General features: G+C 35.4%; 1 protein-coding gene across 1 annotated transcript in view; it reads left to right on the forward strand.

The window, feature by feature from the left end:
- The window catches only part of LOC128663085 (A disintegrin and metalloproteinase with thrombospondin motifs 2-like), a 914,348-nt gene that overhangs the window by 860,001 nt on the left and 31,073 nt on the right, over positions 1–23,274 (forward strand). The window contains exons 17-19 of the mRNA XM_053717234.1: positions 9,492–9,651; positions 10,402–10,534; positions 10,634–10,841. Coding sequence (XP_053573209.1) covers positions 9,492–9,651; positions 10,402–10,534; positions 10,634–10,841 — 501 coding nt within the window. The remainder of the gene's footprint in view (positions 1–9,491; positions 9,652–10,401; positions 10,535–10,633; positions 10,842–23,274) is intronic.

Consider the following 23,274-nt stretch of genomic DNA (forward strand, 5'->3'; position numbering starts at 1 on the left):
GTTTGCAGAAAAATGCAAGTAAAAAAAAACGTTTTTGTTCATTAAACTTAGTTTGATGATGATGCAGTATGTTGTGTGATTATTTTATTAGGTGCTGTTAGCAAATGTTTTTGTTCATTAAACTTAGTTTGATGATGATACAATCTATATTATTAGGTTTATAATGCTGTTAAGCATTTAAAGTCTTCATTTCAAAGCTTTAAAATTAATGTATTAGGTGTTACTTATGACAATTTTGAGAGGGGCCTGGAACCTAACTCCCTCACTTCCCCTTGACTTACATTATAAAATGGGTTTCAATTTACAATGGTTTTGATTTACAACCATTCCTCCTGGAACCTAACCCCGGCGTAAACTAAGGGCTATCTGTATATAAAAGCAATTTAACCAGTAGTTTTTCTTAAAATGTAATTTGTTATATATTCAATTTATACACTATAATATAATTTAATGCTGTGAGAAGTTGTATAAAAATAGTGTGAGAAGTTGTATATAAAAACAAATTTGTGAAATGTCCTTGTTTTAAAGGGACATGAAACCCAACATTTTGCATTTGTGATTCTGATAGAGCATGCAATTATAAACAACTTTCCAATTTACTTCTATTATCAAATATTCATTGTTCTCTTCATATCTTTTGTTGAAAAGCAGGTACGTAAACCCAGGAGCGTGCACATGTGGGGAGCACTATATGGCAGCAGTTTTGCAAGAATGTTATCTATTTGCAAGAGCACTGGATGGCAGTGCTATTTTCTTCCATCTAGTGCTCGAGACACCTACTTCCTCTTCAACAAAGAATAACATGGGGACAAAGCATATTTGCATAATATAAACAAATTGGAAACTTTTTTTAAAATTGTATGCGCTGAGCCACAAAAGATTTGGATTTTATATACCTTTTAAGGGACACTGAACCCAAATTGTTTTCTTTTGTGATTCAGATAGAGCATGCAATTTTAAGCAACTTTCTAATTTACTCCTATTATTAATTTTTCTTCGATCTCTTGCTATCTTTATTTGAAAAAGAAGGCAACCCAGGTTGTTCACCAAAATTGGGCCGGCATCTAAACTTACATTCTTGCATTTCAAATAAAGATGCCAAGAGAATGACGAAAATTTGATCATAGGAGGAAATTAGAAAGTTGCTTAAAATTGCATGCTCTATCTGAATCATGAAAGAAAAAATTTGGGTTCAGTGTCCCTTTAAAATCAAGTGGTAATTGAAAGAGCTTAATAACATGTAGGTAGAGAGTTGATAATCTATCATTAGATTAATGAGATGCAAAAAAAGAATAAACCGTCATATGACGTCATCAGCATTTACTCAATAATATTTATACAGTGGTCTAGATTTCTTGATGCTGATGAAGCTGCTCAAGGGTCTTTTTTAAAGGTGTGATCATAGTCAAAATTCATTGAGCATTGTTTCACCACTCTTTTCAAGTGGGTGTTTCTATCATTAATACACATTATTGATTGAGGTGACCAATATGGGATTTTGCACATCCAATGAGAACCGCTAGTATCATGGAGAAACTTTAAATACAACTGCAACATTTAGGAAACACGCTTGAAAAATTGTTTATGTGAATGTTCGTAATCTTAAAATATTCCCATGCCTCTTATTATGGTAAAGTAGTCTTGCTGGATAGAGCAAACAGTGTTTCCAGCAGCTGCCTGAGGGGCATTGTGGGGCAGAGGCGTGGTTTTCTTTTGTGCACATTTTAGTGTGTACTGCTTTATAGAGGGAGTTTTTTCCATTTTTATTTTATTGTTCTGTAACATCTCTTAAGGTTTTTATATGATATCAGTGTCCATACACAATATTATTATTATTATTATCATCATTTCTTTGTATAGCGTTGCCAAATTCTTTAGCGCTGGGTACAGTGATAGGGGTATACAATGACAAGGATTTGTGATAAAATACAAAACATAACAAAACTAAACAAATCTAGTACAGGAGGAAGAGGGCCCTGCTCCGGAGAGCTCACAGTCTACAGGTTTAGGGTGCAGAGACTAAGGCCCTTACTTATCAAGCCGTCAACTTTCTTGCATTCAACGGCACCAATACGCTCGCCTAGGTTCGCCTAACATCACTGCCACGAACCTGAATACGTTCTCCAAAATTATCAAAAAGTTGTCAAAAAGCCACGCACCAAGTACGGGGCGATGAGCAGCGGTTAGTAACTAATAGCCATCAATCTCGCTGCTCTTTGGCTTTTTCACAGCTTTATTGGTACCCTGTCACTAAACACCCACTATATACTATACTGTTTTAACCCCTATACCGCCGCTCCCGGACTCCGCCGCAACTCTAATAAAGTTATTAACCCCTAAACCTCCACTCCCGGACCCCGCAGCAACTCTAATAAAGTTATTAACACCTAAACCACCGCTCCCGGAGCCCACCGCAACTCTAATAAATGTATTAACCCCTAAACCGCCGCTCCCGGAGCCCACCACCACCTACATTATACATATTAACCCCTAATCTTCCGCCCCCTATACCGCCACCACCTACATAAAGTTATTAACCCCTATCCTGCCGCTCCCGGAGCGCGCCGCAACTAAATAAAGTGTTTAACCCCTAAACCGCCGCTCCAGGAGCCCACCGCCACCTACATTATAATTATTAATCCCTAATCTGCCCCCCTACACTGCCGCCACTATATTAAATGTATTAACCCCTAAACCTAAGTCTAACACTAACCCTAACACCACCTAACTTAAATATAATTTAAATAAATATAAATAAATTATTCCTATTTAAAACTAAATACTTACCTATAAAATAAACACTTACGGCTAGATTTAGAGTTCTGCGGCCAAAGGGGTGCGTTAGCTACGCATGCTTTTTTTCTCCCGCACCTTTTAAATACCGCTGGTATTTAGAGTTCACAGAATGGCTGCGTTAGGCTCCAAAAAGGGAGCGTACAGGCATATTTACCGCCACTGCAACTCTAGATACCAGCGTTGCTTACGGACGCGGCCAGATTCAAAAACGTGCTCATGCACGATTCCCCCATAGAAAACAATGGGGCTGTTTGAGCTGAAAAAAAACCTAACACCTGCAAAAAAGCAGCGTTCAGCTCCTAACGCAGCCCCATTGTTTGCTATGCGGAAACACTTCCTATGTCTGCACCTAACACCCTAACATGAACCCCGAGTCTAAACACCCCTAACCTTACACTTATTAACCCCTAATCTGCCGCCCCCGCTATCGCTGACCCCTGCATATTATTATTAACCCCTAATCTGCCGCTCCGTACACCACCGCTAGCTACATTATAGCTATGTACCCCTAATCTGCTGCCCCTAACACCGCCGACCCCTATATTATATTTATTAACCCCTAATCTGCCCCCTCAACGTCGCCTCCACCTGCCTACACTTATTAACCCCTAATCTGCTGAGCAGACCGCACCGCTACTATAATAAAGTTATTAACCCCTAATCCGCCTCACTCCCACCTCAATAACCCTATAATAAATAGTATTAACCCCTAATCTGCCCTCCCTAACATCGCCGACACCTAACTTCAATTATTAACCCCTAATCTGCCGACCGAATCTCGCCGCTACTGTAATAAATGGATTAACCCCTAAAGCTAAGTCTAACCCTAACACTAACACCCCCCTAAGTTAAATATAATTTAAATCTAACTAAATAAATTAACTCTAATTAAATAAATTATTCCTATTTAAAGCTAAATACTTACCTGTAAAATAAACCCTAATATAGCTACAATATAAATAATAATTATATTATAGCTATTTTAGGATTAATATTTATTTTACAGGCAACTTTGTATTTATTTTAACCAGGTACAATAGCTATTAAATAGTTAAGAACTATTTAATAGCTAAAATAGTTAAAATAATTACAAAATTACCTGTAAAATAAATCCTGACCTAAGTTACAATTACCTAACACTACACTATCAATAAATTAATTAAATACAATACCTACAAATAAATACAATTAAATAAACTAACTAAAGTACAAAAAATAAAAAAGAACTAAGTTACAAAAAATAAAAAAATATTTACAAACATTAGAAAAATATTACAACAATTTTAAACTAATTACACCTACTCTAAGCCCCCTAATAAAATAACAAAGCCCCCCAAAATAAAAAAATGCCCTACCCTATTCTAAATTTAAAAAGTTCAAAGCTCTTTTACCTTACCAGCCCTGAACAGGGCCCTTTGCGGGGCATGCCCCAAAAAATTCAGCTCTTTTGCCTGTAAAAAAAACCCATACAATACCCCCCCCCAACATTACAACCCACCACCCACATACCCCTAATCTAACCCAAACCCCCCTTAAATAAACCTAACACTAAGCCCCTGAAGATCTCCCTACCTTGTCTTCACCTCACCGGGTCCCGATCTGTCCAGAAGAGCCTCCGATGTCTTGATCCAAGCCCAAGCGGGGGGCTGAAGAGTGACGTCCATCCTCGGGCTGAAGTCTGGATCCAAGCGGCGGCTGAAGAAATCCATCATCAGGCTGAAGTCGGAAGTCCATCATCGGGATGAAGTTGGAAGTCCATCAACGGGATGAAGTCTTCTATCAAGCAGCATCTTCAATCTTCTTTCTTCCGGAGCGGAGCGGAGCCATCTCCTTCCCAGCTGACGCGGATCCATCCTCTTCTAACGACGCCTACTAGCCGAATGATGGTTCCTTTAAATGACGTCATCCAAGATGGCGTCCGTCGAATTCCGATTGGCTGATAGGATTCTATCAGCCAATCGGAATTAAGGTAGGAAAATTCTGATTGGCTGATGGAATCAGCCAATCAGATTCAAGTTCAATCCGATTGGCTGATCCGATCAGCCAATCAGATTGAGCTCGCATTCTATTGGCTGTTCCAATCAGCCAATAGAATGCAAGCTCAATCTGATTGGCTGATTCCATCAGCCAATCAGAATTTTCCTACCTTAATTCCGATTGGCTGATAGAATCCTATCTTCTGGACAGATCGGGACCCGTTGAGGTGAAGACAAGGTAGGGGGATCTTCAGGGGCTTAGTGTTAGGTTTATTTAAGGGGGGTTTGGGTTAGATTAGGGGTATGTGGGTGGTGGGTTGTAATGTTGGGGGGGGGTATTGTATGTGTTTTTTTTACAGGCAAAAGAGCTGAATTCTTTGGGGCATGCCCCGCAAAGGTAAAGGTAAAAGAGCTTTAAACTTTTTTAATTTAGAATAGGGTAGGGCATTTTTTTATTTTGGGGGTCTTTGTTATTTTATTAGGGGGCTTAGAGTAGGTGTAATTAGTTTAAAATTGTTGTAATATTTTTCTAATGTTTGTAAATATTTTTTTATTTTTTGTAACTTAGTTCTTTTTTATTTTGTGTACTTTAGTTAGTTTATTTAATTGTATTTATTTGTAGGTATTGTATTTAATTAATTTATTGATAGTGTAGTGTTAGGTTTAATTGTAGATAATTGTAGGTATTTTATTTAATTAATTTATTGATAGTGTAGTGTTAGGTTTAATTGTAGATAATTGTAGGTATTTTATTTAATTAATTTATTGATAGTGTAGTGTTAGGTTTAATTGTAACTTAGGTTAGGATTTATTTTACAGGTAATTTTGTAATTATTTTAACTAGGTAGCTATTAAATAGTTATTAACTATTTAATAGCTATTGTACCTGGTTAAAATAAATACAAAGTTGCCTGTAAAATAAATATTAATCCTAAAATAGCTACAATATAATTATTATTTATATTGTAGCTATATTAGGGTTTATTTTACAGGTAAGTATTTAGATTTAAATAGGAATAATTTATTTAATAAGAGTTAATTTATTTCGTTAGAATAAAATTATATTTAATTTAGGGGGGGGTTAGGGTTAGGGTTAGAATTAGCTTTAGGGGTTAAAAAATTTATTAGAGTAGCGGTGAGCTCCGATCGGCAGATTAGGGGTTAATACTTGAAGTTAGGTGTCGGCGATGTTAGGGAGGGCAGATTAGGTGTTAATACTATTTATTATAGGGTTATTGAGGCGGGAGTGAGGCGGATTAGGGGTTAATAACTTTATTATAGTAGCGGTGCGGTCCGCTCTGCAGATTAGGGGTTAATAAGTGTAGGCAGGTGGAGGCGACGTTGAGGGGGGCAGATTAGGGGTTAATAAATATAATATAGGGGTCGGCGGTGTTAGGGGCAGCAGATTAGGGGTTCATAGGGATAATGTAGGTGGCAGCGGTGTGCGGTCGGCAGATTAGGGGTTAAAAATTTTTAATAGAGTGGCAGCGATGTGGGGGGACCTCGGTTTAGGGGTACATAGGTAGTTTATGGGTGTTAGTGTACTTTAGAGCACAGTAGTTAAGAGCTTTATAAACCGGCGTTAGCCCAGAAAGCTCTTAACTACTGACTTTTTTTTTGCGGCTGGAGTTTTGTCGTTAGATTTCTAACGCTCACTTCAGCCACGACTCTAAATACCGGCGTTAGAAAGATCCCATTGAAAAGATAGGATACGCAATTGACATAAGGGGATCTGCGGTATGGAAAAGTCGCAGCTGGAAAGTGAGCGTTAGACCCTTTCCTGACTGACTCCAAATACCAGAGGGCGGTAAAAACCAGCGTTAGGAGCCTCTAACGCTGGTTTTCACGGCTGCCGCCCAACTCTAAATCTAGCCGTAAGATAGCTACAATATAACTAATAGTTACATTGTACCTAGCTTAGGGCTTATTTTTATTTTACAGGCAACTTTGTATTTATTTTAACTAGGTACAATAGTTATTAAATAGTTATTAACTATTTAATAGCTACCTAGTTAAAATAAATACAAATATACCTGTAAAATAAAACCTAAGTTACAATTACACCTAACACTACACTATAATTAAATTAATTCCCTAAACTAAATACAATTAAAAACAATTATCTAAAGTACAAAAAACAAACAAACACTAAATTACAGAAAATAATAAAATAATTACAAGTTTTTAAACTAATTACACCTAATCTAATTCCCCTAATAAAATAAAAAAAGCCCCCCAAAATAATAAAAAGCCCTACCCTATAGTAAATTACGAATAGCCCTTAAAAGGGCCTTTTGCGGAGCATTGCTCCAAAGTAATCAGCTTTTTTACCTGTAAAAAAAAAGTACAATACCCCCCCAACATTAAAACCCACCACCCACACACCAAACCCTACTCTAAAACCCACCCAATCCCCCCTTAAAAAAAACCTAACACTAGGTTGCATCAGCCAATAGGATTTTTCCTACATTAATTCCGTGTAACTTAGGTTAGGTTTTATTTTACAGGTAAATTTGTCTTTATTTTAACTAGGAAGTTAAATAACTATTTAGTAACTATTCTACCTAGTTAAAATAAATACAAAGTTTCCTGTAAAATAAAAATAAACCCTAAGATAGATACAATGTAACTATTAGTTATATTGTAGCTATCTTAGGGTTTATTTTATAGGTAAGTATTCAGTTTTAAATAGGAATAATTTATTTAATAATAGTAATTTTATTTAGATTTATTTAAATTATATTTAAGTTAGGGGGTGTTAGGGTTAGGGTTAGACTTAGGTTTAGGGGTTAATACATTTAATATAGTGTCAGCGACGTTGGGGGTGGCAGATTAGGGGTCAAACACTTTATTAGAGTTGCAGTGGGCTCCGGGAGCAGCGGTTTAGGGGTTAATACATTTATTAGAGTTGCAGCGGTATAGGGGGCAGATTAGGGGTTAATAAGTATAATGTAGGTGACGGCGGGCTCCGGGAGCAGCGGTTTAGGGGTAATCACTTTATTTCGTTGCGGCGGTGTAGGGGGGGCAGATTAGGGGTGTTTAGACTCGGTGTACATGTTAGGGTGTGAGGTGTAGACATTTACCCTAGGAATCAATGGGATATCGGGCAGCAGCGAACATAAGCTTTCGCTGCTTTTCGACTCCCATTGATTCCTTTGGATCCGCCGCCTCCAGGGCTTGATTGAAAACCAGGTGCACGGAGCAGGAATAGTGGCGAGCGTACCTGGTAGGAATTTGATATCTTCCAAAAGTAGTCAGATTGTGCCGAACTTGCGTTAGGAACATCTGTAGTGACGTAAGCATCGATCTGTGTTGGACTGAGTCCGGCGGATCGTATGTTACGTCACTAAATTCTACTTTTGCTGGTCTGTAGGGTTTGATAACTAAGGTGAATCAGGCTCGCCACAAATACGCTGTGGAATTCCAGCGTATTTGCGGTTGACAGCTTAATTAATAGAGGCCATAAGGTTGGGGTAGCTTGATGTGGTTCCATTAATTATAATGGAGTGTAACTAACCCACATATGTGATGAGGAGCAGGTAAAAATCTTGATGACCATTAGAAAAAGACATCCATGCCACACAAAAAGAGTGTATATAGTCCAGTTCTTAATCATAGACTATGGGGCCAATTTATTAAAGTGCGAGCGGACATGATACGATTTAACGTATGATGTCCACCACACTGTCTGTATCTATCATTACACAAGCAGTTCTTGTGAACTGCTTGTGCAATACCGCCCTCTGCAGATTTGTGGCCGCTAGCAAGGGGTGTTAATCAGCCCAATTGTATAGGTACGGGCGGATTAATGTCCGTGGCCTCAGAGCAGGTGGGCAAGTTATGGAGCAGCGGTCTTTAGACTGGCGCAAAACATGTCAGACACTTTAAATTATCAAGGATTTTAATGCTATGAATTAAGTTTTTTTTATTCATATACACTCCTTTTTGTGCGGCATGAACTTCTTTTTCTAATGGACATATAAGCGGCAGTGTTCTTACATGGTACAGCCCTTAGGTGAGGGTGGCCATGTGGAATGATCTCTTGGAGCAACAGTAGAGTTTATGGAAAAACCTTTATCAATTTTCAAGTTACAATGTTATGGCAAGTGTTTTCCCTCAAGGTATAAAATTCATGAACAAGCTTTAGTAAATCTAGGCCAATGTGTCTGGTTATCTTGCTTAAAGAATTTGAATTGTGACAAAAGGCATTTAGTTAAACAATGACATGGCACCTGCTATGTTTACTGGAATTTGAAGTAAATAATGAGGCAAGCCTACCAGAAACATCCTCAGAAGGGACCAAACCCTATAATACAGATGCTAGCGTTAGGTAATTAATTATAGCACTCTCATTTACCAAAGTATAATAAAATAATGAATTTCAACATTTTTCATAATAAATATATTTTAAGAGCTGAAAATGTATCAAATGCTCTTAACGTTTATACAATATTTTTTCTTCGAAGCAAAACATGGTGGAAAATAATGTATAAGTGTAAGTTTATTGTAATACTTGGAATCTCACTGTAATGTACTTGCTTAAATCATTTTATTTCTATTATGTAACAGCTTTCACACTAAAGATACTAACAAAACTTGGAGTAAACATCATAATAAAATAACCATGGTCCACATAGCTGAATACTTTGTGTTATAAAAGATGAGTGTCAAAGCTTTGTATTTGATCATAATAATTAATTAAACTATTTTTAATTCCAGGTAATTCCTCATGGTAATGTCAAAATTTCCTTGAGTTACAAATACATGATACATGAAGACTCCTTAAATGTAAATAACAACAATGTTCTTGAAGAAAATGTGGTTATATATGAATGGGCTTTGAAAAAATGGTCGCATTGTTCTAATCCATGTGGAGGAGGTAAGTAAAAATATTATAAAAAAAAGTTAAAAGAAATTATTCATGGAAGAGTAAAAATAAGATATTTAACTATTTAGACATTACCACCATGATGTTCTTTTTTCCTTAAAGGGACTGTCTACAATATAATTTTTATTATTTTAAAAGATAGATAATCCCTTTATTACCCATTCCCCAGTTTTGCATAACCAACACAGTTATATTAATATACTTTTTACCTCTGTGATTACCTTGTATCTAAGCATTTTCTGACAACCCCCTGATCACATGACTTTATATTTAGTTAGTGCTTGGTTGTGCTGACTCTTAAATAACTCCACAGGCATGAACACAATTTTTTCTATATGGCCCACATGAACTTAGCAGTCTCCTGTTGTGAAAAGCAAATACAAAAACACGTGATAAGAGGCTGTCTGTAGTTGCTTAGAAACAGGCAGAAATTTAGAGGTTTAAATGTTAGTAATGTATTAATATAACAATGTTGGTTGTGCAAAGCTGGAGAATGGGTAGTAAAGGCATTATTTATCTTTTTAAACAATAACTATTTTAGTGTTGACTGTCCCTTTAAGGAAGTCCAAGTTGACATATGAGAACTAAAATCTATTTTGCTACTAAATATAGTTAAATATATTAATACATATATATATATATATATATATATATATATAAACTAGTAACTTCAAACAGGATTTTATAATGTAATACAATTTGTTTTCTATATCGAGAATAAATGTTTACATTTTTATTTAGGTAATCAGTTTACAAAATATGGTTGTCGAAGGAAAACTGACCACAAAATGGTTCATAAGAGTTTCTGTGAATCTATTCAAAAGCCTAAACCTATCCGAAGAGTATGTAATCTCCAAGAATGTTCCCAACCAGTGTAAGTTGTGACATTCTGTAAATATTTGCATTTAATATTTCAATTTGATCATTATTCAGTCTTATATTTTGATTTGTATCATTTGTATGTTATGTATAGATGGATCACAGGAGAATGGGAAGCTTGTTCTATGACTTGTGGAAAGTCAGGAAATCAGATCAGATCTGTAAAATGCATTCAGCCTCTTACTGATAATAGAAACAAATCTGTACCTAGCAAATACTGCAGTGAAAATCGCCCTGAAGCCAGAAGGCCTTGTAATCGTCAGCCTTGCCCATCTCAGTGGAGAGTTGGTCCTTGGTCACAGGTGTTTATTATTTATTTCGTTTTTTAAAATAATGGAGGACATATTTTAATACTACAATTATTAATTAGCATTAACTAAATATGTCAAAATGTTAAATTATAATAGTTATACATTTATTATTACTCATTTATTAACAAATGATATGAAGACATTTTCTCTCATGTCTATTCTGACAGCATATAAATCAAGAGATGATTCTATACCACTGGGTTAATATTAAACCACACACTTGAAAGCAAGAATATTAACCATTGTTCAACAGGAAATCTGTGCCCTTTTTGCTAATTCCCCTTACTTCCCGGTTTTTGACATTTCTGATTGAAGAAGGATACTTTCTGTGTGATACATCTTCTTTTCCCTTCCTCATGCTACTGGATGGTTTTGTACTGGCTCACCAGAATCTGTCTCACCCTTCTTTGTTCCATTCATGGGATTGGTAAGGGTCTAACCATGCCTCCTTCTGCCTTTTGTGCTTACCAAGATTTTGTAACACACTCTATATACAAGCCCTTCATCGCTTCTCTACAGAGTGCACCTTACTCATTGCTGTATTAAAAGTGAATACAGACTCCTCCCACATGTCCTTTCCTTATGTGTAGGGACCTGAAATAAGGATTAGATTGCTTTTTTGCATTCTTTCTTCAAAGCACTTCAAAGCACCAGGTGCACTTAAAGTGGTATTAAACAGTGCTCCTTTAGTAAAAACAAACAAATATAATACTAAACCAACTCATATTACTCTACAAGTTTAAAGACATCAGGCTAAAAATTCCTTTGTGCAGAGGCCCCAGCCTCCTTGTAGAGCAGTGACAGGAAGTAATAGACATTGCACAAATTAAGTTTAAAGAAAGAAATCAAAAGTAGAACCCATTTAAAATGACAAATAATACATATTGCAACAATTTATATTACCTATAAGCTACTGCTTAGTGTTTTTTACAACAATGAAACTAACTGTTTAATATCCCTTTAAGTATTTTGGTTAGTAGTGGGTAATCTTTTGCTTTTTTAAGAGTTCTCTTCCAACTCTGCTTTCAAGTTGCACCAGAAAATGGCTTACTCTCTTTTTCATACAAATTGCTCCACTTTAATAATAAGTCAAGGCTTTGCTACACTTGGTACTCAGGATATTTCTGCAAATGTTCCACCTACCTATTTACCCACAAATAGGTCTCTTGGTTCTTCTCCTTACCCTATAGAAATATCAGATGTTCAACCAATTGCTGCTAATCAATTGTCTGTTTCCTTTCCTTTGCATGGATGCATTATTAAGTGTACAGTGATCAGTACTGTACAGGGTTTGGGTGATCCTAGCACTTCTCCTTCTACCCCTGTATAGTTAGTTCCTTTCTTCCCTTTTTGGATAGTACCCCAGCAGCCTCAAAATACTATAGACCTAGGTCTGCCAACAGGGCATGTGGTGTAAAATTGATATAAGGCATCAGAACAACTTAAAACAAAAAATATGAAAATCTAACCTCTCTGACAGAGAAAGTTATTAGGATTTCCTAAAAATTTCACAACTGACCTCATATTTGTTTTCATCTGCAATTTATTATATGAAAGTCAAAATGAAACATAATTCAAATAGAGCATGCAATTAAAAAAACAAAACAATAAAACTTTAAATGTTCTTCATTCTTGTGGTATCTTTGATTTAAAAACATGCATAGGTATGCTCAAGAGGGTGAGCATATTGTGAGCACTATATGGAAGCTGTGTTTCATCATACTTTGCAGTTTCATAACACAAGCTTGGATAAGTTGTTTAGCCTTTAATTGTAAATGAGCTAATGCAAAAAAAAAAAAAAAAAAAGAACAGCTTCTCACTCCTACTAAGCCTGTGAAAGAGTTCACAACTTAAGAATCTGTAATTGGCTAATGGCTATCTTGTGATACAGGGGACAGGAAAAGTAAAGGTTCTACAGGGCCTTACAACTTTACAGTCAGATGACCAACCTCTCTCTGATCAACTCCACTAAGATCACCTTTTTGGGAGTTGTCTTCCATGACATTTCACTCTACTCTTTCTATTGACAGCTTTCTGTCTTACTTATGGCACCTCTATCACCAATAAGAGGCATCAGGGAAACTTTAAAATAGGTTTATGGACTGATGGTAGTGCAGTTGTAAACTATTCCATTTGCTCACTTTTACTTGTGTCTATTACAATTTAAATTTCACTCTTGAAAATGTATTACAGATAATTTTCTTCTCTTCCACAGTGCTTCTCAGTGGTTTTGAGCAACGGCTTCAGTGAGGTTTTGACTTGGACACCACAATTGGTTTTCAGTCCTTTTGTATAATAATAAGTCTAAGGTGACAGCTGAGTGATGTGGCTCCTAGAGTGGTGACTCTTTCCATCAGTAAAGTGGCCTATCACTACCTGCATCATGTGCAGATGACTCTCATAGACCTTCCAATGTGTAAAATCACACAGTGCCATAGTATTATCTTATAGCTATTTTTACACATAGTCAAGTCACCATGTGGGAGTTCACCAAATGTGTTACCTGTGCAGATTTTCTTTATCAAAGAGTATTAACAATTCATATCCTGAAAAATAGACAATAGGGGTGGGCTCTTCCTCCTTCTGCAGTTCTGAATCATAGAATGCTAGGAACTTATTTGGTGGACCTTATGTCCTTCAGATGGAACATCAAAGTTTTGTACTGTGGCTCTATTGCCAAGGATTCTCAAGTTGCTTTTGTGGATAAACTGCATTTCTTTGAAGTTTTCCATAGAGTGTGTTTTCCCAATAATAACATGAAAACAAGTTCCCTACACATCATACATGGATGATTCTCATTGCATCAATTTAGACCTAGAAACACTTTGCACAAAATTATTAGCACTATTGTGTGCTAACTTCGATTGAGCAAAATTAATAGATTTTTCTAGTTTGGCTCTCATATAAGAAGTACAAAGTATTTTTTTATTGCTGAGCAATAGACTACAGCGAGCTAAAATCTGCACGTTGGATAGCAGGGGTACGTTACATCCCTCGTACAATAGACTTCTATAGGGGTGTGCAAGTAGTGTGGTTATTAATGTAGTTCTGCTCTATAATATTTTACTTTAGGTCTCAAAAAGTGCAAACATTTTACAGTGGTATTTTACAGCTATTTCTGGTGTCATTCTCATGATCTAGCCTGTGGAACTCCTATTTCCACAAACTTGGTGTAACTTCAGGAAGGTTATAAAAAAGAAAAGAAAATTCCAAGAAGGTCCAAATTTCAGCTTTCTCTTTATCAGTCTCAACTAACCTTTTTGCCTTGATGTCCATTTTAGGTTCTGAAAGCTCAAAACTAGCTTTTCCATTCCTCCTCATCCCAAATTCCTCATTGGTACATCAGTCTTATCCTAAAAGCAGTCTAGCACTTTCAAACTAAGGCATCACATATCTCAGATACTGCTAACGCTTTCTGTTGGCAATATCATTAGCGTGTTTTCTAAGACTAGTTCATTGCCTTCAAAACTTCTTTATCTGTTTTTTCCCCCACCAAAATAAGATGTTTTGCAGTCCCTGTTTTTCTATGAAAAGTGTTGTCGTACAATGTAATAAACGGAGAAACTGTTTCACAGATACTTCTCTCAAAAGCAGCAAATGGCAATATAAAAACCGTCTACAGAAAAAGGTATACAAATATCATCCGGATTTCTCAGTTGGAAGATACGATCAAAGAAACATCCAAACGGCCAAGGATCATGCAGTGAGACAGGAGATCCTAGTAACAATTTTAATTTCAGTGGAAGCTACAGTGGTTTTTAGTAGACATGTGCATGGTGAAAAAATTTGGTTCGGTTCAGTTCGGATCGATTCGGAATTTTTCAAAGTTCGGTTCGGATCGATTCGAATTCGGAAAATTTTGAATCGTTTCGTTTCGGATTCATTCGGATTCGAAGAAATTCGGCTGGATTCGGTTCCATTCAGTTCGGTTCGGAAATTTGGAATTTTCGGTAAGTTTTAGGTGGGATTAGACTAGTATTATGTACTGTATATTAGGTGTAACCCATAGCAGAGTGATATAACCTAATATACTGTACAATACTAGTGTAATCCATGGCCATCCGAATTTACCGAATAAATCCGAAGTAATTCGGATTTATTCGCGAAATTCGGCAGTATTTTAATTCAGAAATTCGGTTTGATCCGAATCGCCGAATTTTCCGAATTTTTTAATCGAACCGAACCGAATTGCACATATCTAGTTTTTAGATTAAGTGCCTTTTTATATACCATATTTGGAGTTTTTGGTAGCAATTCACCTAATCTAGCATCACTTTTTAGTATCGCCAATGTTTTTTTTTTTTATTTTCTCTTAGATATTTATTCTGACAATAAGTAGTGATAAATGGGACAAAAAGTTTGTCATCTCTATGTTCCTTTTTCATTTTCTTTTTTAAGAGATCTTTTCTATCTATGGAATTTACATGGTTTTTAATTTAATCTATTTCTTTAGCTGCATAGCCCCTTGCAATGAATTTATTTTTTAGTTTTTCAATTTGTTCGCTAAAATCACTTTTCATTACTTTTCTTAATTCTGAGTATTTGTTTTTTTGGGATATTCTTTTTCCATCTCTGGAGATGGCAACTTATTTTGTGCACATAATTATCTGCGTCCACTGTTTTAAAGTGGGTTCTAGTATTTATTTTGCCTTCCCTCACAAATAATTCCAAATCCAAAAAGTTAATGTGCGTTTTTTACTTTTTTTTTTTCGCTAGTAAATTTAATATTTTTGTTATTATTATTCATTTCAGAAACAAAACTATCCAGATCTAATTCTGACCCCTTCCAGACAACTATGATGTCGTCAATGTAGCGCTTATATAGGACCAGATTTGCTGCAAGCTCACTGGAGCTAGGAATGTTTGCTCCCATAAACCCATAAAAAGGTTTGTGTAGCTTGGGGCAGATCTGGTCCCCATAGCCATCCCACATAGTTGTAGATAATACTGGTTCTGGAAAGGAAAAATAATTATGAGAGAGGATATATTCAATTCCATTAATTATAAATTCAGATTGTTTGTTCTTTATATCCTTACTAGTTGGTAAGCCTGCCCAGAAGGCAGAATAAAATAAACACATTATCCAAAATAAAAAAATTAAACCTAATCAATATGAAAATAAAAACACCCCCTAATCTAATGCTAAACTACCAATAGCCCTTAAAATTGCTTTTTGTAGGGCATTGCCCTAAGTTAAACAGCTCTTTTGCAGTTACAAAAAAATCTAAGTCCCCCCTAACAGTGAAACCCACCACCCACCAAACTCCCCAAAATAAATAAACCTAACACTAAAAAACCTAAACTACCCATTGCCCTGAAAAGGGCATTTGTATGGGCATTGCCCTTAAAAGGGCATTCTACTCTTTTGCTGTCCTTAAAAGGGCATTTAGCTCTTTTAAGAAGTGCCCATCCCTAATATAAAAAAAAAAGAAAAGTTTTAAAAAAACCTTAGTCTAGCCCCCAGGTTGGTACTCACGGTTGTGGAAGTCCGCGGAGAAGGTTCTCTTCTAGGCGTTGAAGTCTTCTTCCAAGCGGCCGACATCTTCCAAGCGGGGACCTCTTCTTTCTTTTTTGGTTTCTTTGAGGTAATGGCCCTTTTTCTGTTAAATATTTTGTTAAATATTATAATTTTTTTCTACATTCATTTATTATTTTTTCTTCTCTTTTTTTCTTTTTTTAATTTTTAATATTTTTTAATAATTTTTAATATTTAATTTACTATACATTTCTAATATATTAAACATTTTCATCAGATTTCTTATATATAATAGTAATCCCCATTTGCCTTTTAAATTTGGCAAAGTGCACATTATATTTTATATTTATATGTCTGTGTAATCTGTTTTCAAATTGTGTTGTAACTTATAAATTTATGAATAATATGTTTTAAAATGTAATTTTTATTGAAACTATACATGTTGGAGAATAGGGCGCCTATGCCTTTAAGATTGCGCTATAAAGCGTCTTCAGTTCTGATGCATTGATAGAGCTTGACAAAGGCAATCTGCCGAAACACGTTGCTCATAGTTTTGGCCCTTTAGGGCTTCCATTGTTTGCAAAAAAGACTCTCACGAACGCGGTAACATCAAATTGGTTGAGTACCCAAAGCCGAGCAAGTCCAAAAAGTGACAGGACGCTGTGTAAGGCAGAGAGGAGGACATACACATAGACGGTGTAAGTACCTAAAAGCACCTGTTGTGTATTACTTTTCATACTTGTTACTAGGATCTCCTGTCTCACTGCAGGATCCTTGGCCATTTAGATGTTTCTTTGATCGTATCTTCCAACTGAGGAATTCGGATGATATTTGTATACCTCTTTCTGTAGAAGGTTTTTATATTGCTATTTGCTGCTTTTGAGAGATGTATCTCTGAACTGGACTCATTAGCTGTCCCTCATATCTAGCAGCATACTCATTGTGATATTTGTGTTCTATCCATTTGATCTGTATTTCATGAATTGTATGTGTATGTTATCTTATGCTCTGTATTTCATGTAGTGTTTTTTAAACTGTATTTGTTTTTATTATATGAATTATTAAATTAATAGTTTATTTAGATTTATTTAAATTTTTACATTTGATTTGTGCCATTGCAATATTTAGGTTCCTTATTATACACCATATATATTAATTTGTTTCTCAGCTACTACACTTATATAGCTTATTTAGCGTCCCGATATGTAGATTCTGTATGTGTGTTTCTTATACACATACTTTTTCTTCTAGGTAGTGTGCACCATTTATCTTGCACTGGGGACTTTGCTTTCCTATTTGCTTCAACATTTGTGTACCAGGCAGAAGAGGATTCCCCTAATTGCTATTGTTCCACATTATATTTGTGACTTCATGGGCTGCATAAAATGACCCTATCTTCCTCTTTATATCACTATACAACATTGTCAACAATCTTTCACAGAACTGTTTAACACTGTTGTTTCTTGTGCATAGCCTGCCTTATTATTATTATAATTTATTTGTAAAGCGCCAACAGGTGCCTTATTGTTTATCATATTTCTTTACCTAGTTATTGTTCGATTTGCTCCCAGACAAGTGTGCCCTCCTTTACTTTAGTATTGACCCCATGGCTGAAATCTCCTGCTTTTTGTGCTGTGTCTCAGAACATGAATTAATAAATGAATTAATAATAGGTCAAATATTATTGTTTTTAACTATTTAACTCATAGCAATCATATGTATGTTCAAGCGGTACTTGTAGGAAAATAACTTTGTTACTGAAACTTTTGAAAATGTATATATGTATATATAAGTGTATATAAGTGTGTATATATATATGACAAGACTTAATATACTTTTGAAAAAAGTATATATATTCATATACTGAATGTATACAGCTTTACACTTAAATTTATCTTACTTTGAAAAATGTTTTTTTATTTGCATAATATTAAGTAATGTTTTGTGCTCTCTGTTACATGCAATTCAACCTCGTGGAGTTTTTTCTGGAAATGCAAGTGAGAAATGTATATGCAATGTTGTATACTGTTTGTGTAAGTCTTTTCTAATTGTATTAGTATTTATATGGACTTGTTGAAACTGGTGTAGGAGTAGATTGCTTCATCACGTTAGTTAATAGTTATCTGAAGGGTATTAAATTATATAAAATGGCAAAAATGTATAGTAACTTTACAGATAAACAGATGGGTTTTACTTTCTGTTAATGGAAACAGGATCACCCTCCACCCAAGACTGTGAAAAGGGCTCAAAGATGTATGTGTGTGTTTGTAGATATATGCGTGTATGTATATACAATGTATACATATATATTTACACATACATAAGTACATACACACATATACAGATATATCTACACACATTCAAATACACACACATATATATATATATATATATATATATATATACATACACCTTTGAGCCCTTCCGAATCCAACCCCTTGTCATATACAATATCCCTTTACATCACTGTTAAAACATTTTCAAAATAATAAACCTACATTTTTCATTTAATATGTGTGTGTTTATATATATATATATATATATATATATATATATACTGTATATATATATATATATATATATATATATATATATATATATATATATATATATATATATAAAACAAGTCAGGTAGGAATGGCACATACCAACAATAGGCAACTCCTTGGAGCACTGCCAATATGTAATGTAAATATCCAAATCTATCCCAGAACTGGCTGTAATCCCCAGGACGCAAAGCAGGCATAGACAGGTAACTGATTTTTTAACAAAAGCCTTTAATCCAGAAGAAAAACACAGAATGGCCTGTTGACAAATGTTTCAGCTCATACAGGAGCTTTCTTCAGTGGAGGCTCAAATAGATATAAAGTGTAAAACACAAAAAACATCATTATATACCCTAAAATTTAATGTGACCCACCTGTGTGAATCAATCAACAAAGCATGGAGACTGTTTCGGATGCATCCCTAAGTCAAGCCTGTCTTGGCATAATCAAAGTATCTAAACTATCAGATATATACAACTAAACAAAGTAAGAACTATCTGCAAGATACGTTTAGGCATGAAAACACTCCTATGGTCAATAGCTATGTCAGAACATCAGCTAATGGGAGGTATTTACATAAAAAATGCAGCTATATATATATATATAATATATCTTAGCACATATTCTTTACCCACCCAACAAAATATATAATGTTCTTCTATACAAACTATAGGATGACAGAGTAATTCAGATAATTTGTACAAAAATGTATCAATACCAATATATGCCAACACTATCTATACGTGCAGAGAATCTAAAGATTTAATGTCCCAGGAAGTAGGTAGAAACATGTTACTATTACAGTACAGAGAAACTGAGGACTAGCTACCCATAATAGTCCATAAGCATTCATAACTTCAGTGTATATTGCTATACAAAGCTCATATTACAACGGTTGTATACTTGATTGTAGTTGGAGTCCTTCCCAGCATAAGATGATGCAGTGCATAGCTACCACCAGGCTATCAAGAATGGAGACTCTGGCCAGCCTGTAGCTAGAGACTTTGTGCAAGCTGGTCATTCAGTATCTTCACTAAGCACAATGCTTATTGACCACCTGCCACCCCTGAAACGTGGAGGAGACAGGGCACAAGCATTATTGAAACTTGAAGCATGATGGATCTTTATCCATGACACGGTGTCCCCAAGGGGATTAAATAACAGTGTTGATTATGCATGCTGCTATCGGTAGCTATGCACTGCATCATCTTATGCTGGGAAAGACTCCAACTACAATCAAGTATACAACCTTTGTAACATAAGCTTTGTGTACACTGGAGTTATGAATGCTTATGGACTATTACGGGTATCCTAGTCCTCTGTTCCTCTGTCCCGTAATAGTTACATGTTTCTACCTACCTTCTGGGACATGAAATCTTTAGATTCTCTGCACGTATAGATAGTGTTGGCATGTATTGGTATTGATACATTTTCGTATAAATTACCTGAATTGCTCTGTCATCCAATAGTTTGTGCAGAAGAACATTATATGTGTTGTTGGGTGGTAAATAATTTGTGCTAAGATATATAGCTGCATATTTTTATAATGTAAATACCTCCCAATATAACTTAACTGATGTTCTGACATAGCTATTGACCATAGGAGTGTTTCATATGCCTAACGTATCTTGCAGATAGTTCTTACTTTGTTTAGTTGTATATATCTATTAAGTTGCTGTATTTGTATTGTTACGTTGCTATGGCAATATAGGCTTTCCCGGATTATGTCACTAATATATGCACGCGGATGGGGGCGTGGCTTAATGACGTATCCGTACTGGCCTCTATATTCCTCCCTACATATACTGTTGATATGTTGCCTAGGCAACGATGGCTCTCCCGGATGATGTCACCACTGTGTGCATGCCAAGATGGGCTTGGCCTAGGAATGCATCCGAAATGGTCTCCATGCTTTGCTGATTGATTCACACAGGTGGGTCACTAATTAGTTTTTATGGTATATAATGATGTTTTTTATGCTTTACACTTTAGGTCTACTTGGACCTCCACTAAAGAAAGCTCCTGTGCGAGCTAAAACATTTGGAAACAGGCCATTCTGTGTTATCCTTCTGAATTAAAGGCTTTTGTTACAAAATCAGTTACCTGTGTATGCCTGCTTTGTGTCCTGGGGATTACAGCCGGTTCTGGGATAGATTTGGATATATATATATATATAAATGAAATACTTTGTTTTAATAAATTATACATGTACTTGTTATGCATATATTCTAGCCTAGTGCACCTTAATATGAGCAATGATAGCGCACCCTGCTCTATCCATTGAAAGTAATACGGAGTGCTGAAAAATGTTGGCAGTGTTTAGATTCATAAAATAGGATAATCAGAAATTTATTACAAAACCAGAGATGCATGTTTTGCTAGTTTAAAGCAAACCAACAAAATAAATAAATAAAAAGAGACATGTTGATCAGCTTTAAAATAAAACTGTTTAAAATGGAATCAGAAGACCAATCTGCTGCATCCAAAATTTGTTGTAAAGTTGCAGCTTTCAAAAAGGCTTAAGATGCTTCTGAAACTCTGACGGAATGAGCTGCCAAAAATGTATCGATTCCAGCTTCATTCATAACCCATTTAACCCATCTTTATAAGAAACCGGATTGTGAGGAGGTACCGAATTGATTAGAAGAAGAAGTTCTAAAAGAGAAAGCTCTAGATTAATATTTTTTTAAACGGAGTCCAATACAAATAGAAGGTTCAGAATGTAAGTAAAGATAGAAAATTGAAGTAGAAAAAGATTTAGTTAATTTAGATAGATAAAAAGTAACTCTTTTGGGAGAAAAATGCTTAAAAAAAAGTAAAGGGCAAAATCTCAGAAAAGAAATTAAACCTTACAAAGTAGAGACAGACAACTGTTTAACACTAAATAAATGCTAGATAGAATGATGCATTTAAGGAAAAGTTAGTCTGAATTTAACATGTGGATGTAAGTTTTATTAGTTGTTACTCGTAATCTAGCCCTTTATTGAGTGTGTGTTTGAGAGTGTTTGAATTGGAGGGGATATGAAATCTATTAAAAGACCGTTGATGGATTGAAGAATCCAGGGATCTGAAGTGACTGAACTCCAATTGTGTGCAAACAGGACAAGTTTTTCTCCAACTTTGTTATGAGCAAAAGGAGGAAAAGGTAAAATTACCTGTGGGAGTATGTGCTCTTTGTTGTGAGTGGGAACCTCTGGAACTCCATGGTCTGGATCTCGAAGGGAAAAAATGTAATGTGAAGGTGTCTTAAAAAGTTCTCTGTTGATGCTGTAATAGAATCAGAAATCAAAGGAGATGAGTCCCAGAATGAGTAGAAGTAAAACTTGTCTTTATTAGATCCATTAAAAATTAGCGAGAAGCAGCTCACACAGTTCAACTAACAACTAGTGTAGAAGGGGTGAGAAAATGAGTGTAGCATGAACGGCAAAAAAGTGAGCGAAGAGCAAAATTTAGCTCCACATCTTACCTCAATACCAGCGCTGCTTACGGTAGCGGTGAGCAGGTAAAACGTGCTCATGCACGATTTCCCCATAGGAATCAATGGGGGAGAGCTGGCTGAAAAAAACCCTAACACCTGCAAAAAGCAGCGTTCAGCTCCTTACGCAGCCCCATTGATTCCTATGGGGAAACACTTTTTATGTCTACATCTAACACCCTAACATGAACCCTGAGTAAACACCCCTAATCTTACACTTATTAACCCCTAATCTGACGCCCCAACATCGCCGCCACCTGCATTATATTATTAACCCCAAATCTGCCGCTCCGGACACCGCCGCCACCTACATTATACTTATGAACCCCTAATCTGCTGCCCCAACATCGCCAAACCCTACATTATATTTATTAACCCCTAATCTGCCACCCCCAATGTCGCCGCAACCTAACTACATTTATTAACCCCTTATGTGCCACCCCTAACGTTGCCACCACTATAATAAAGTTATTAACCCCAAAATCTAAGTCTAACCCTAACCCCCCTAACTTACATTTAATTTAAATAAATCTAAATAAAATTAATACAATTCACTAAATTATTCCTATTTAAAACTAAATACTTACCTATACAATAAACCCTAAGCTAGCTACAATATAGCTAATAGTTACATTGTAGCTAGCTTAGGGTTTATTTTTATTTTACAGGCAAGTTTGTATTTATTTTAACTAGGTACAATAGTTATTAAATAGTTATTAACTATTTAATAACTTCCTAGTTAAAATAAAGAAAAATGTACCTGTAAAATAAAACCTAACCTAAGTTACAATTACACCTAACACTACACTATAAATAAATAAATTAACTAAACTAAAAACAATTAATTACAATTAAAAAAAAATATCTAAAGTATGGAAAAAACAAACACTAAATTACAGAAAATAATAAAATAATTACAAGATTTTT

The sequence above is a fragment of the Bombina bombina genome, chromosome 6 (genome assembly GCF_027579735.1).
Source record: "Bombina bombina isolate aBomBom1 chromosome 6, aBomBom1.pri, whole genome shotgun sequence".
Lineage (NCBI taxonomy): Eukaryota > Metazoa > Chordata > Amphibia > Anura > Bombinatoridae > Bombina > Bombina bombina.